This window comes from Pogonomyrmex barbatus, unplaced genomic scaffold (genome assembly GCF_055798465.1).
Source record: "Pogonomyrmex barbatus isolate J1 unplaced genomic scaffold, ASM5579846v1 scaffold2, whole genome shotgun sequence".
NCBI lineage: Eukaryota > Metazoa > Arthropoda > Insecta > Hymenoptera > Formicidae > Pogonomyrmex > Pogonomyrmex barbatus.
The window spans coordinates 24929719-24943414 of NW_028297116.1; the positions used below are offsets into that span (position 1 = coordinate 24929719).

Consider the following 13696-nt stretch of genomic DNA (forward strand, 5'->3'; position numbering starts at 1 on the left):
ATCACTTTCATCCTCATTATTATTTTCTTCTTCATCTTGGGCATTCTAATAGTTTTGATACTTGTAAAATATCTCGACTAACAACAGGTAATCTATAATGTTCCTTATGAATTTTATCTGTATGTCCTAAATGATTTGATAAGTCATCTACTTGATGCTCTAATAAATTCAGAGAAATATTTTATGAAGAAACATTTAGTGGCAATGTGCTTTCTTAATTGTGTTCCACGTAATGTGTGTGGCATACTTGCTCCGCAAGCTTCTGAAAATGTTCGCATTAAATTGCAAGCCCTTAAATATTTATATCTCTTCTTATCACAACCTGGTATTCCAAAAAGATAAGGATTTTCATGATGCACTTTAGCATCTGAACGGAAATTTAATATAACATATATTTCAATAAATCAGAATGAAGTAAGACAGGAACGGTACGGCCAAGTTTACCACGTATCTCAAAACGGATATATTTCTTTGCTAATCTTCTTCCTTCTGTTGACAGCGATTTGTAAATATCTCTATTCGTTTCTTCGTCAATACAATGATAATTTTTAAATTCTGATATTTGTATTCTTTCAGTCTCCCCAGCTCGTCGACGATTAAACAGTTGCATAGATATGAGTGTTATTTCTAGCAAAATTAACCAATTTCTATATGAATATTCTTTCATTAAATTGTTATAAGCTTTTTGTCGCATGTCCATTAAATAATCATTCAATTTCCTAATATCCTCTGTCGATGGAAGTATAATCTTTTTTTGTCGCTTTCGTTGCATTTGTGTTTCTAACACTGTTCTATTAATGCTTGTTCCATAATCTTGTCTTAATAATTTTAAAAAGTTTTCAACTGCTTTCATTTTTATAGGATCGTGATTTTTTATACATTCAGTAATAAAAATTTCTCCGATATGTTTCATATACGTGCCGAGATTAAATGCTACAGATGGTGTTTTATATATGTTTTTATTTTCATCAAAACCTGCTATAGAATTGACAGCAGCAATTGCGACATCATAAAATTTTGGATCGTATAACGAGGCAAAATCACTAATATTTTCACTTTTTGTTCTGAGAGTTACTAGATAACATCCTAACAATCGTAAACGAGACCGAATCATGTCATGTTGATGCTGTAATCTGTACTTTAAGCAAAGCTCCCATATAGAATTATTAACTGATCGTATCTTATTGCACGCGTTATTTCATCGTCTCGGGGAAAACAACTGTTTTGAGAATTTTATTAGCTACTTCATGAGTTCTTGTAACAATTGTACGACCAATACCATTATTGATTTACTATGTTTGCTATTACGTCCAGTGCAACGACGAAAATGATGACGAAGAGATGATTTTGAAAAAATCCTTTACATTTAACGCAAGGTAAGAAATTGCTTGCAGATTTACATAATTTTTTGTTCGGTCGCCTACAAACGATAAGTTCTCCATTGTTTATTGTTCTTTTAGTGTTAAATTGAAAATTACCATTTCGTCGAATCGTTTCTATTATTTTTTTTCTCTCGAAATTTCCCTTCGGTAATATTGCAAATTTTTTAACTTTCTCTTCATTATAATGCACAGTTTTTAAGTGCCGTGCTATTTTGCTCTGCAGTTTTTTGCAATAAAAACAACAATTTTTTTTTGTTTGTTTTCCTGATTCTGTGACATACATTTCACATGTTTTCGTTCCTGGTGAATGAACATTGGATATGTCTAGGCCACTAAATGTATTGGATTTATTAATTAAAACTTTTTTTCTATTAATTTTTGTATTGTTATTTTCATTCGAGTAAGTTGATGAAGGACTTGCAGAATGTGAAGGAACATATTCAGAAGCTAGAAAAAAAATAATACAATTGAGATTTAAAAGTCTATGCATCTTTTCTCCAAAACATGTTCTATTAGATTCTTCATTTTTTAATGCATTATATAAATATAAAATTTTTGATATATGGAATAGAGGCAAAACAATAGTGTTTAGAAAAAAGATTAAAAAATGTAAACATTTTATCATTGCTTTATTAATATAAAAAAGTACTATTATATTATATAACATATTAAAAATAAATAATACTTGATTGAAATAGACATCAGTTTCAACATTATTAATTTCTCTAAGCAAAAAGAATAAATTACCAAGACAGCATAAAAAATAAACTCTAAAATAAGTTTTATAAAATTGCTATTATTTTTTACAGCTTATCTCTCTAGAAAATGTTCTAGAAATAATAAAGATAGTAAACTGTTTTATCATAATTTTATTGTTATTTTATTAAGATAATCTAAATAAATTGTGCTATAATGAAAGAAATTTATAGTAATGTTGTAGCCAAGCCTACAACCAATAATAAAAGTAGTCCGCATGGCAACAAAATTAGGTTGCACGAACCTCGAAAGGTCTTTCGAAAGATTACACAAAGGTGTGATCGCCGAAATCGCGACCAGTCTTTCGAAAGACCGAAGAAATGCATCGCGAGAACATTGCGAAAAAGCTGATCAACAAATTCCTAAATTTTATGATCAAATCGAGCGTGATATTGATTGATCAATATCACGCAACCGATCGACGCAATCGAGCAGAATGCTGACCGGGCATCGATCAGACTATATAACCGGCTATACAAGGCGGAATAGTCAGAGTCGGGAATCAATCAAACATTACGTGTCGTTCGGAATCGTTATTATAATTATCGCGCAAGATATTACACGAGCACAGCGAAGTTCACGCGAGCCGTACTATCAACGTCTCAGGTGACATACTCGGTCGACGGCCGCCAGAGTAACGCGATACGCGCCCGCCGACGTTTAACCGTGTGTGAAAGAAATAATATAAGCAATCCAAGAAATTGTGCAGTTGTTAAATAAATCAAGTATCCTAAAGAAAGTGTGTTAGTGATTTCAAGATTTCCTTCCATTCGTTCGATCCTGCTCGGAGTCCCAACTCCTTAGGCTTAACGGACCCGACTATCTCTAAAAATTAACGTTGTAGCCCATCCGGGGTACAACATTTTGGTGGCAGCGGTGGGATAGTCAAAATCATCCCCAAGAACAACAACTTGAGAGGATCATCGTCAATCAAGCCAGCAGAATCAAACGGGTAAGCCCCGACGCATTGCATTACAGGCAGAAGAAATCAAACTCGCAATAAGCAGAAAAAATAAGACCTGCAGTAATAGACAGGCAGAAGAATCAAACTCTCAATAAGCAGAAAAAATAAGACCTGCAGTAATAGACAGGCAGAAGAATCAAACTCTCAATAAGCAGAAAAAATAAGACCTGCAGTAATAGACAGGCAGAAGAATCAAAATAAGCAGAAAATACAAGACCTGCAGCAATAGACAGGCAGAAGAATCAAATTCTCAATAAGCAGAAAATACAAGACCTGCAGCAATAGACAGGCAGAAGAATCAAATCCTCAATAAGCAGAAAATACAAGACCTGTAGAAAACAGGCGGACGGAAAAGGCCCCGTCAAAAAATAAGCCGCCCACGAAATTGTGTCAAGTGTACAGTGCAATATTAGTAGAGTGCCGACCTACGACAACGAGTGTCCAGTGGCAGCGGAGCAACGACCAGAGAGTCCACGAGCACCGAGAGCCAGCCAGCGCTGACCGTGTACAACGATACCAGGCAGCAAGGACGCTTCACCGACACGCACTACTACACGCAGCCAATTGACGCACCAGCACAAGCAGCGAACATGCGAGCGTATGCGATTTATCTACTAATGTAAGTCAAAGAAATTATATTTTAAAAAGGCGAATGTCCGCAGCGAAGGACAGCGTAGCAAATGCGACTTGGCCAAAAGCGCGGTCAATAAATAATTCTGTAAACTTCCCGCATACTATCTCCGCGTTAAATACCGCGAGAAACGCATTAAAAGAAATACGCGATAACGTGCGCCGCGTACTACAATACGATAGTGACGAAGACGTCTACGTAATAACAGAACGCGAATTTCCATACGACGAACAAGATTACAGCTTGCTCGAACCGAACGACACCGACTCTCACACTAACACACACATACAAGCGCGAAAAAACATACATACAAACCTACGAGACGGAAGCTTATTCAATTCTTTTAATATATATCAATCGCTAATAAACGAAATGGCTCACTCACCTGTCGAACAACAGAATGAAATCGACAACGAAATTTTACAATTACGACACTCGGTCGAGAGACATGGACCGCAAGAAAGTCGAACGAACCGCCGCGTCACAATCGACGAACCGCCCGATAACAGTCTCATTCGAGAATTAATGGACGAAATACGTGATCTCCGTGTGCAAGTCAACGGATTAAGACAACAAACACAATTGCCTATGGGCGAACGAACGAGAATATCTCAGGATTTTCTACCACACCCGTTAGATCTAACTTACGGACGTTCGTATCAAGATATACGAAACCAGCCGGGAAAAGCACTGGCATTCCTCACACTGAAAGACGCGCGTAACATGATCCCAGAGATCGACGGCACGTCACGAGGACGCGTATACGAATTTCTAAACGCAAGTACGTACGCGATAAAAAATATACATCCCGCGGATGAACATTCTCTATTAGAAGCAATTCTTTGCACTAAATTCAAAGGCAAGGCCATGATGGATTTCCGTACGCGAGATATAATAAACTTTGAACAATTGAAACGAGAATTAGAAAAAGAATATTTGAGCAAACGAAGCACCGCACATTTGCAACTCGAATTCAACTCGCTCAAACAAAAAGCAAACGAGAATGCACAAGAATTCGGCAGACGAACCGAAAATATAGCCATGGAATTATACGAATCCATGGAAGAAGGAAAAAATCATACGGTCGAACAGCAACGCGCGATCTTAGAAAATATAAAAGAGCAGGCGCTCCACAATTACCAGAATGGTTTACACGAAGAAATTAAATTAATTGTACGATCGCAGCGATATCAAACAATACAGGAAGCAATCGCAGGAGCAACCGCGGAAGAAAAAACGCGAGGACCTAGCATGCGAACGCTAACCTATCGAAACCGGCCAGTATTTAAAACGCATACACCTAGTCCGCGTTGTGAAAAATGCGGAAAAATCGGTCATTACGGATACGATTGTAGGACTAGCCGTTTTTCAAATAGATATACTCTGCCTAAGCCAGAAAGGCAACCACGAATTAATACAGTTGAGAAACAGTGTAGCTATTGCAAAAAGATAGGACATTTACGGCACGAATGTTGGACATTAAATGGAAAACCGGAAAACAGCAAAATTTCCGGAAAAATTTTTTCGAATTCGCGAAGAGAAAATTCCGCGAAGAATTTTAAAAATAAAAAGAGCGAAACCGGCGAAGATAAATCGACCGTCCCGCGTCCCGCGTCAGAGTATCGCGTGGCACACGTCAAGGGGACACCGCTCGTTAACACTGGATTAAATGCAATCACATTACCGATTGCAGAAGCCAAAGGTAGAAAAATAAATTTCTTGTTTGATACAGGAGCATCAGCAACAATAATAAAACTGAAACATGTTTTAGACCACGTCCTAATCTATGAAGAAAAAACTAAGCTGACAGGCATAACAGGACATGAAATAATAACATTGGGCAAAACACATATTACGGTGCAACTGTCGCGAGAAAAGATACGACACCCCGTATACATAGTGCGAGATAATGCGCCAATGGAATATGATGCAATCCTAGGAGCAGATTTTATTTGGAAATACATGACTGCGTTCAATCCAAAAATAAATTTAGTACAATTTCAAAATACGAAATTCAGACTGTACCCATACAGGCGCGTAACCTTAGGGCCGCGCAGCGAAACAATCGTACAAGTCACAACTAACCAAAATATAATAGGATTGACAAAACCAGAGGAAATGATACCTGGAATTTTTATCGGATGTTGCCTAGTCGAACCACGAAATTATACGTGCCCAATAAGTATAATAAATATTACAGAAGAAGAAAAAATTGTGCAAGTACCACAAGTAATAATAGAAGAAATAAATACACAAGAAAAAATAATACAAGAATCTGTAAACGCAATACAGACAAAAAATAAAGAGACAAAATCAATAGCTCGAGAAGAGCAAATAAACAACTCCTTGCGCACAGAACATTTAAATGAAGAAGAACGAAAATCTATATTAAAATTATGTCACGAATACAATGACGTGTTCCACCTAGAAGGGGATACATTATCATGCACAACAAAGATTAAGCATGAAATATCTGTACGAACAGATTCGTCACCAGTAAACGTACGACCTTACCGTTTACCGGAAAAACACAAAGACGAGGTAAATAAACAAATTCAAGAAATGTTGAAACAAGAAATTATCAGACCGAGCGTCAGCCAATGGAACGCACCACTATTAGTCGTGCCCAAAAAGACAGATGCGTCAGGAAAAACAAAATTACGAATTGTAATAGATTTCAGAAAATTAAACGATCTCACAATCGGAGATTCATTTCCGTTGCCCAATATAACGGATATACTTGATCAGCTGGGCAACGCAAAGTACTTCACGACACTGGATCTCGCATCAGGTTACCACCAGATATCAATGACGGAGCGAGATAAAAATAAAACAGCATTCTCTACACCACACGGTCATTATGAATTTAATAGAATGCCATTTGGTCTGTCCTAGCTTAATAGAGCATAACAAAAGATTAAAATTAGTTCTCCAAAGACTAAGAGAGAACAATCTAAAGCTCCAACCGGACAAGTGCGAATTTTTAAGAAAAGAAGTGATTTATTTAGGACACATAATTACGGAAAATGGAATTTCGCCAGATCCATCAAAACTGCACGCCGTAAAAAATTTTCCTATGCCCAAAAAAGTAAAAGATGTGCAATCATTTATCGGATTAGCCGGATATTACCGAAAATTTATCGAAGATTTCTCACGAATAGCAAAACCTCTAACAAAACTCACAAAAAAGGGAGAGAAATTCGAATGGACCGAAAAACAGCAAAACGCATTTGATACGTTAAAAAATAAATTAACGACGGCACCGATATTAAAATATCCAGACTTTACGAGAGAATTTCTCCTAACAACGGATGCATCGGACTATGCAATAGGAGCCGTCTTATCGCAAGGCGAGGTAGGTCAAGACCAACCCGTCGCGTACGCCAGCCGTGTACTATCGCGAGCAGAACAGAATTATAATACGACTGAAAAGGAATTACTCGCAATAGTATGGGCAGTAAAACATTTTAGACCTCATTTATACGGGACAAAATTTAAAATAATTACCGATCATAAACCGTTAATATGGTTATTTAACGTAACAGATCCCGGATCACGTTTAGTCAGATGGAGATTAAAATTGGAAGAATTCGATTACGAAATAATACATAAAGCTGGAAAAGCAAATGCTAACGCCGACGCATTGAGCCGTAACGTAGCAACAATAACAGAAGGGCAGCAAACTGACGACGTCGCGTCAGAAAAACAATATAAAGAAGAAGAAAAGAAACAAATATTATATGAATATCACAACGCACCTATAGGAGGACACCAGGGCGTTGAACGAACAATAAATAGAAGAATACATTCAAAAAACGCAAAATATATGCACAATGTTACACCTCACAAACAAGGGGTCATGTCAAAACTATAATGTCATAATTGAAAACAATTATCAACGTTTAAAACACTTAATAAAAAGAATAAACGTTCTGTATAAAACACGAGAGACAAAAACGAAACGAGGACTAATAGATGGAATAGGAACTATTGCCAAAACATTATTTGGAACAATGGACAATGAAGATAGAAAACTAATCAACGAGCAACTAAGTATCCTAGACAACAAACAAAAAACGACAGAGCACATAATAAGGAATCAAATCAAGATTATAAACGCGACAATAGCGCACATAAACAACCACGAGGAAATAATTCAGAATAACGAAAACATTTTAGCTAATGCAATCAAAAAACTAGAAATGACGCTAACAACAGAAATAAGTAACGAAAACATAAAAGAACATTTTATAATCACCAACGCAATACTTGCAGCAGTGACACAAAACGCGGAAGACACGCTAGAATACCTAACGGCGATAAAAAATGGAATATTACACCCACGACTAATACCGTTAGAAGAAATAATAAAAAGCCTTAAAGAAGCAATCACACAAATACCACAAGGATCATATTTCCCATTTAAAATAAGGGAAGAGGATTGGCAGACAATAGAAAAAGTAACGACAATGAGCGCGCACTGCGACAAAACAAACGTATACACAATCCTACATTTCCCATTAATTACACTTCCGCTATATGAAATATTAAATGTAATACCACTACCGGTACCATACAAACAAAATATATCCGCATTAATTGAGACGAACAATCCATTAATCGCTTTGGATACTAACAGACACACGTACGCAAAACTAACTCACAAAAAATTAAAACAATGCAAGCAAATAAATACAAATTACTTGTGCGAACAAATCTTTCCAATAAGAAATGTAAAAACCGACCCACTATGCGAAATAGATATATATACAGAAAATGACAACTGTTATAATAATTGTAAAATTAAGTATGTAACAATAAAAAATAGCATATGGATAGCCTTAAGCAATTCATATTCTTGGCTATATTCCACACCAGCAAAACAAACTATTACAATTTCATGTAAAAATAATAAAGAAACGCGTACAACCATTACAAACACAGGAAAAATAACGTTGTCAGACAATTGCAAAATAGTCACAGCAGACGCGACAATAAAATCTACAAGCACCAATAAAGGAAAAGAAATAAAAACACATCTACCGAAATATAATATTACGCTACTAAGCGAAACGTTCAAGACAAATAAGACAGAAAAATTAAAATTAAAAGTTATACAAGACGCAACAGACCTGACAGAATTAACAAAGAAATTAAATGACATGAAAAACGAAATAAACAATAACGAGACACCCTTTTTTCAACAAAAACACTTTGTATATCCTGTATCAATTAGCAGCTCATTAATAATAGTCATCGTTATCGCAACAATAATAATTGTATTAAGGAAGAAAAAACAAAACGAAACAATAACGCACGCAATGTAAATCGCGCCGTTAGAATAAGCGAAAGTATTCGATTCTAAGCAAACGATTATACCAAAAAAATGTATCGGGAAAAAACAAAAATTATGTAAGAAGCGAAAACCTCGTACCTCCGTTTTCTTTTAATAACAGGGGGGGGATGTTGTAGCCAAGCCTACAACCAATAATAAAAGTAGTCCGCATGGCAACAAAATTAGGTTGCACGAACCTCGAAAGGTCTTTCGAAAGATTACACAAAGGTGTGATCGCCGAAATCGCGACCAGTCTTTCGAAAGACCGAAGAAATGCATCGCGAGAACATTGCGAAAAAGCTGATCAACAAATTCCTAAATTTTATGATCAAATCGAGCGTGATATTGATTGATCAATATCACGCAACCGATCGACGCAATCGAGCAGAATGCTGACCGGGCATCGATCAGACTATATAACCGGCTATACAAGGCGGAATAGTCAGAGTCGGGAATCAATCAAACATTACGTGTCGTTCGGAATCGTTATTATAATTATCGCGCAAGATATTACACGAGCACAGCGAAGTTCACGCGAGCCGTACTATCAACGTCTCAGGTGACATACTCGGTCGACGGCCGCCAGAGTAACGCGATACGCGCCCGCCGACGTTTAACCGTGTGTGAAAGAAATAATATAAGCAATCCAAGAAATTGTGCAGTTGTTAAATAAATCAAGTATCCTAAAGAAAGTGTGTTAGTGATTTCAAGATTTCCTTCCATTCGTTCGATCCTGCTCGGAGTCCCAACTCCTTAGGCTTAACGGACCCGACTATCTCTAAAAATTAACGTTGTAGCCCATCCGGGGTACAACAGTAAGAAATTTATAGAAAGAAATTCATAGAAAGAAATTAAATAATACATCACATAAGATCTATAAGAAAGAATATGATTAGATACTCACGTTCATATTCATCAACATCAGCACTTGGTTTAGTCACATCTGACATATCTAAAAAACAATCTTTCTGAGTATCCGATTTTTTATTATTGTTTCAATATGCTCAAAATATAAATCAGTGGATGAATGTTATTTGTCGTATTTATTAATATGATTTAAAAAATTATTATCTGTGAAATTTACATATATAAAAATATATAAAAAATATATAAAAAAATAAAAAAGTTTAAGGAAAATACTAATGTATATAACATGTATACTGTTTTTAAGTTAACTGTTTTTTCATTATTTTATTATTATTTTATTAGATAATCTAAATAAATTGTGCTATAATGAAAGAAATGTATAATAAAGAAATTAAATAATACATCACCTAAGATCTATAAGAATATCATTAGATACTCACGTTCATCTTCAGCATTGGCACTTGGTTTAGTCACATCTGACATATCTGAAAAATAATTTTTCTTGAGTATCTAATTTTTTTTATTATTGTTTTAATATTCTTAAAATAAAATTAGTAGATGACTGAATGTTATTTGTCGTATTCGTTAATAGTGTACAATTTGTAAAATTATTATCTGTGAGATTCAATATACAAAAAAATAGAAATGCTAAGGAAAATGCTAATAATGCATATGACATATATATAATAATTAACGTTATATATTAGATATTAATTTTATGATACTTTTTCTTTAGAGTTTATTTTTCATGCTGCTAGTAACTTTATTATTTTTGCTTAAAGAAATTAATATTAATATTGGAACTGGTGTGAATTTTTATCAAGTATTATTTATTTTTAATATAAAAGTACATAAAATTAAGTTTAGTGTTAATTCATTAGTATCAGTATAAATCTGCTAATTAACGATTGATATACATAAATATTTATAATAATATAGATATATAATAATATAGATTAAAGAAATTCTTTATTGATTCTTTATAGATTTTAAGATTCTTTATTGAAAAAATTATAAGAAATATATTTCTTATTTATAATAATTATCTTATTTATTCGACAAAGTGTAAAATATATTTTCAATAATTTTAAAACAATGTATTTACAAAAATATGGAGACTAATTTGATCAGTTAAAATGTTCAGATAAAACAGTATTGAATGTATACTCACTTTTATTCGTGTTAATACAATCTAATTTGTATTCATTGCAGTTTGTATTCTCTGTATCAAGTAACATATTGAAACATACATCTTGTTTATCAGTAAAAGGTACATTCAAACATAAGACATCTTCTAATTCTTTATTAAGTAAACCTGTGAAAAGAGATAAATTTACATTTACATTTACAAATTTACATTTTTGAAGTATTATATATAATTTTATTTTCAAACAGTTATTAAAAAACAAATAATTTATATATCTAATTTTTTTAAGTCACAAAATGAATTATTATTATTTGTGTAATACAATTCAATATATATATATGTATATATATACATATATATAATAAATATATATTATATAATTATGATTTATTTACTTCTATCTACATTGAGACAGTCTTCAAATTCATTTAAATTTTCCATATCATTGAGCAGCATATTAAAAGATTCCTGTTGATCCTGAGTAAAGGCTACTAATTCTAAAATATCTTTTAAATTTTCATTAAGAAAATTTGTGAAAAGATGAAATTTTATATATTCTATATTCTTGAAATATTCTCTATAATGTTATATACAGTTGTCTGATAGAAATATTTTGCTAAAATTCTCTTTCAAGTAGCCCTTCACTATTATCTCATATATACAAGTTTTCACTACATTTCATGATGTAATATTTCAAAAAATTTCAACAATATTCTTTAATTTCTCTTATATTACATTAAGTTTTATAAGGATAGATATTTTATAAGAATAAATAATTTATTATAAAATCATAAAAAGTGAAATTGAAAGATATTAAAAAATGTCTAAGTATATTTCAAAATAAATGTTAATTTACCTTATGAAATTTATTGTAATACTGAAATATAAAAAAGTTAAGGCATACTGTTGAAAAGTAATAAAACATTTTAAAATAATAAAATGGGGTCAATTGAGGAAGAATTTTAGTACAAAACATTTTTATCCAAAAATTTCTATTAAAAATTAAATAATTTATGTAAATATATTATGCCTGTTTTATATAAAAAATAACTTTTAACTTTATAAAAATTTATTTGTTTTGCAGAAAAGAAACGTTTCTTGTTTCTCTTACCTGAATTTTTATTCTGGTTTAATAAAACTTTTGGTTTTTCTTGATGTAAATCTTTTTTTATTATTTTTACTTTTATAGACTTTAATATCTCCGATTTAATTATTTGAGGTTTCCGATTATCTGTTTTGTGTATTGAGTACAGATTTATATCTTGTAATTGTATTTTAGGTATGTTCCAATTCAAATTCCTTTTTATTTCAGAAAGATGTTCCATATTTTCTATAAACATATAAATAAATTTTAGAAATCTTTATTTTTTCCTTCACATAATATTAGAAATATTACAGAATGTAATACTGAAAATATTACAGAATGTAATATTGAATGTAATATTTTTCAATATAACAATTTTTAACATAATGAGAAAAATATTTATAAAAATATAAAGCAGATACAATTCTAATTAAAATATAACTGTCTTTTCTTATGCAACTAAAACAAGAATTATAAAAGTAATTAAAAAGTAAAAACTCATAAATTAAATTAACAAATAGATCTAGAAAAGCCCAATGAGCGTGGATTAAGTAAATTAAATTAACTGATTTTTAACACAAGTAAGATCTTAAGATTTTAACATAAGTAAATCTTATATGAGATTTTGATTTTTAAAGCGATTTATGTACTTCCGTTCAGTCTTAAATAATATATATTGTAGATCTTACTTATGTTAAAAACTGGTTAATTTATTTTATTTAATCCACGCTCGTCTCATTGGCTTTTTCTAGATCTATTTGTTAAAAATTATAAATACTAACAATTATAAAATCAATATTATTTTATTAAAATTAAATATTGAACAAAATGACTAATCTTTAACAACATATTAAAATCGATTTTGGATTAATTTTCTGTTTTCCTAAGATAGATTGACGAATCAAAATAACACTTTTACAAGACATTTTTATAATAATAATTAAAATGTCTAAAAATGTTTAAGGTATTAATAAAGAAATTATACCCTAAACAGTTAAAAAACTATATTAAATATAATATTAATTAAATATAATATAATATATTATAAATATAATATAAATATAATATATTAACATTGTCAAAAAAATATATATTATCCTTACAAAAACAAAAATAAAGAAATTATCAATAAGTCTTATAGCAACAATAGTGCTAACAGTATACGCACTTACCGTTAATAGCCACTATAAATGCTTTTATCCGCGATTGTGATTTCTTTAACATGCACTTTTTACCTCTTCTAGCATAAATATCACTTAATAAACATACATGATACGTGCCATCAGAAAGCATTAATAAAGTAAACATTATTGCGATTTATATTTTACTTAGCTTACTTAGCTTATATTTAAAAGCTTTTTCTTTTGCTGAGTTTGGCTTGATCTAGCGTTGAACAGGACACTTCTTTGTGAGTTCATTTGTTATTACGATAGACTGTTCTTTTTACTGAATCTCTTGCAGAGATCATTTCTTCTTTTTCTCCCTTCTTTGGAAAGAAAAATAGAAAAGAAGAACTGTGTAAAAAATTTA

The 13696-nt window shown here is 32.1% G+C and overlaps 1 protein-coding gene and 1 long non-coding RNA gene across 2 annotated transcripts; both read right to left on the reverse strand.

The window, feature by feature from the left end:
• LOC148936832 (uncharacterized) lies at positions 1-10144 on the reverse strand. Its single transcript, XR_016139100.1, has 2 exons — positions 9973-10144; positions 1-159 (listed from the first exon to the last, which is right to left on the reverse strand). It is a non-coding gene; the product is annotated as an uncharacterized LOC148936832 (long non-coding RNA).
• LOC148936833 (uncharacterized) lies at positions 10142-13490 on the reverse strand. The gene is made up of 4 exons (XM_089076300.1): positions 13339-13490; positions 12194-12412; positions 11107-11250; positions 10142-10420 (listed from the first exon to the last, which is right to left on the reverse strand). Exons 1-4 carry the CDS (start codon positions 13472-13474, stop codon positions 10350-10352), a joined length of 570 nt encoding a protein of 189 aa, XP_088932426.1. The 5' UTR covers positions 13475-13490; the 3' UTR covers positions 10142-10349.
• Positions 13491-13696: the final 206 nt, after the last annotated feature.

Excerpts from the sequence above, each read along its gene's own strand:
- LOC148936833 (XM_089076300.1), bottom strand. The coding sequence starts at position 13,474 with ATGTTTACTTTATTAATGCTTTCTGATGGCACGTATCATGTATGTTTA. Across the intron at positions 11,251-12,193 it reads AAACCAGAATAAAAATTCAG|GTTTACTTAATAAAGAATTA; the intron begins GTAAGAGAAACA and ends CTCTTTTCACAG. Across the intron at positions 10,421-11,106 it reads TTGTATTAACACGAATAAAA|ATATGTCAGATGTGACTAAA; the intron begins GTGAGTATACAT and ends ATTATTTTTCAG.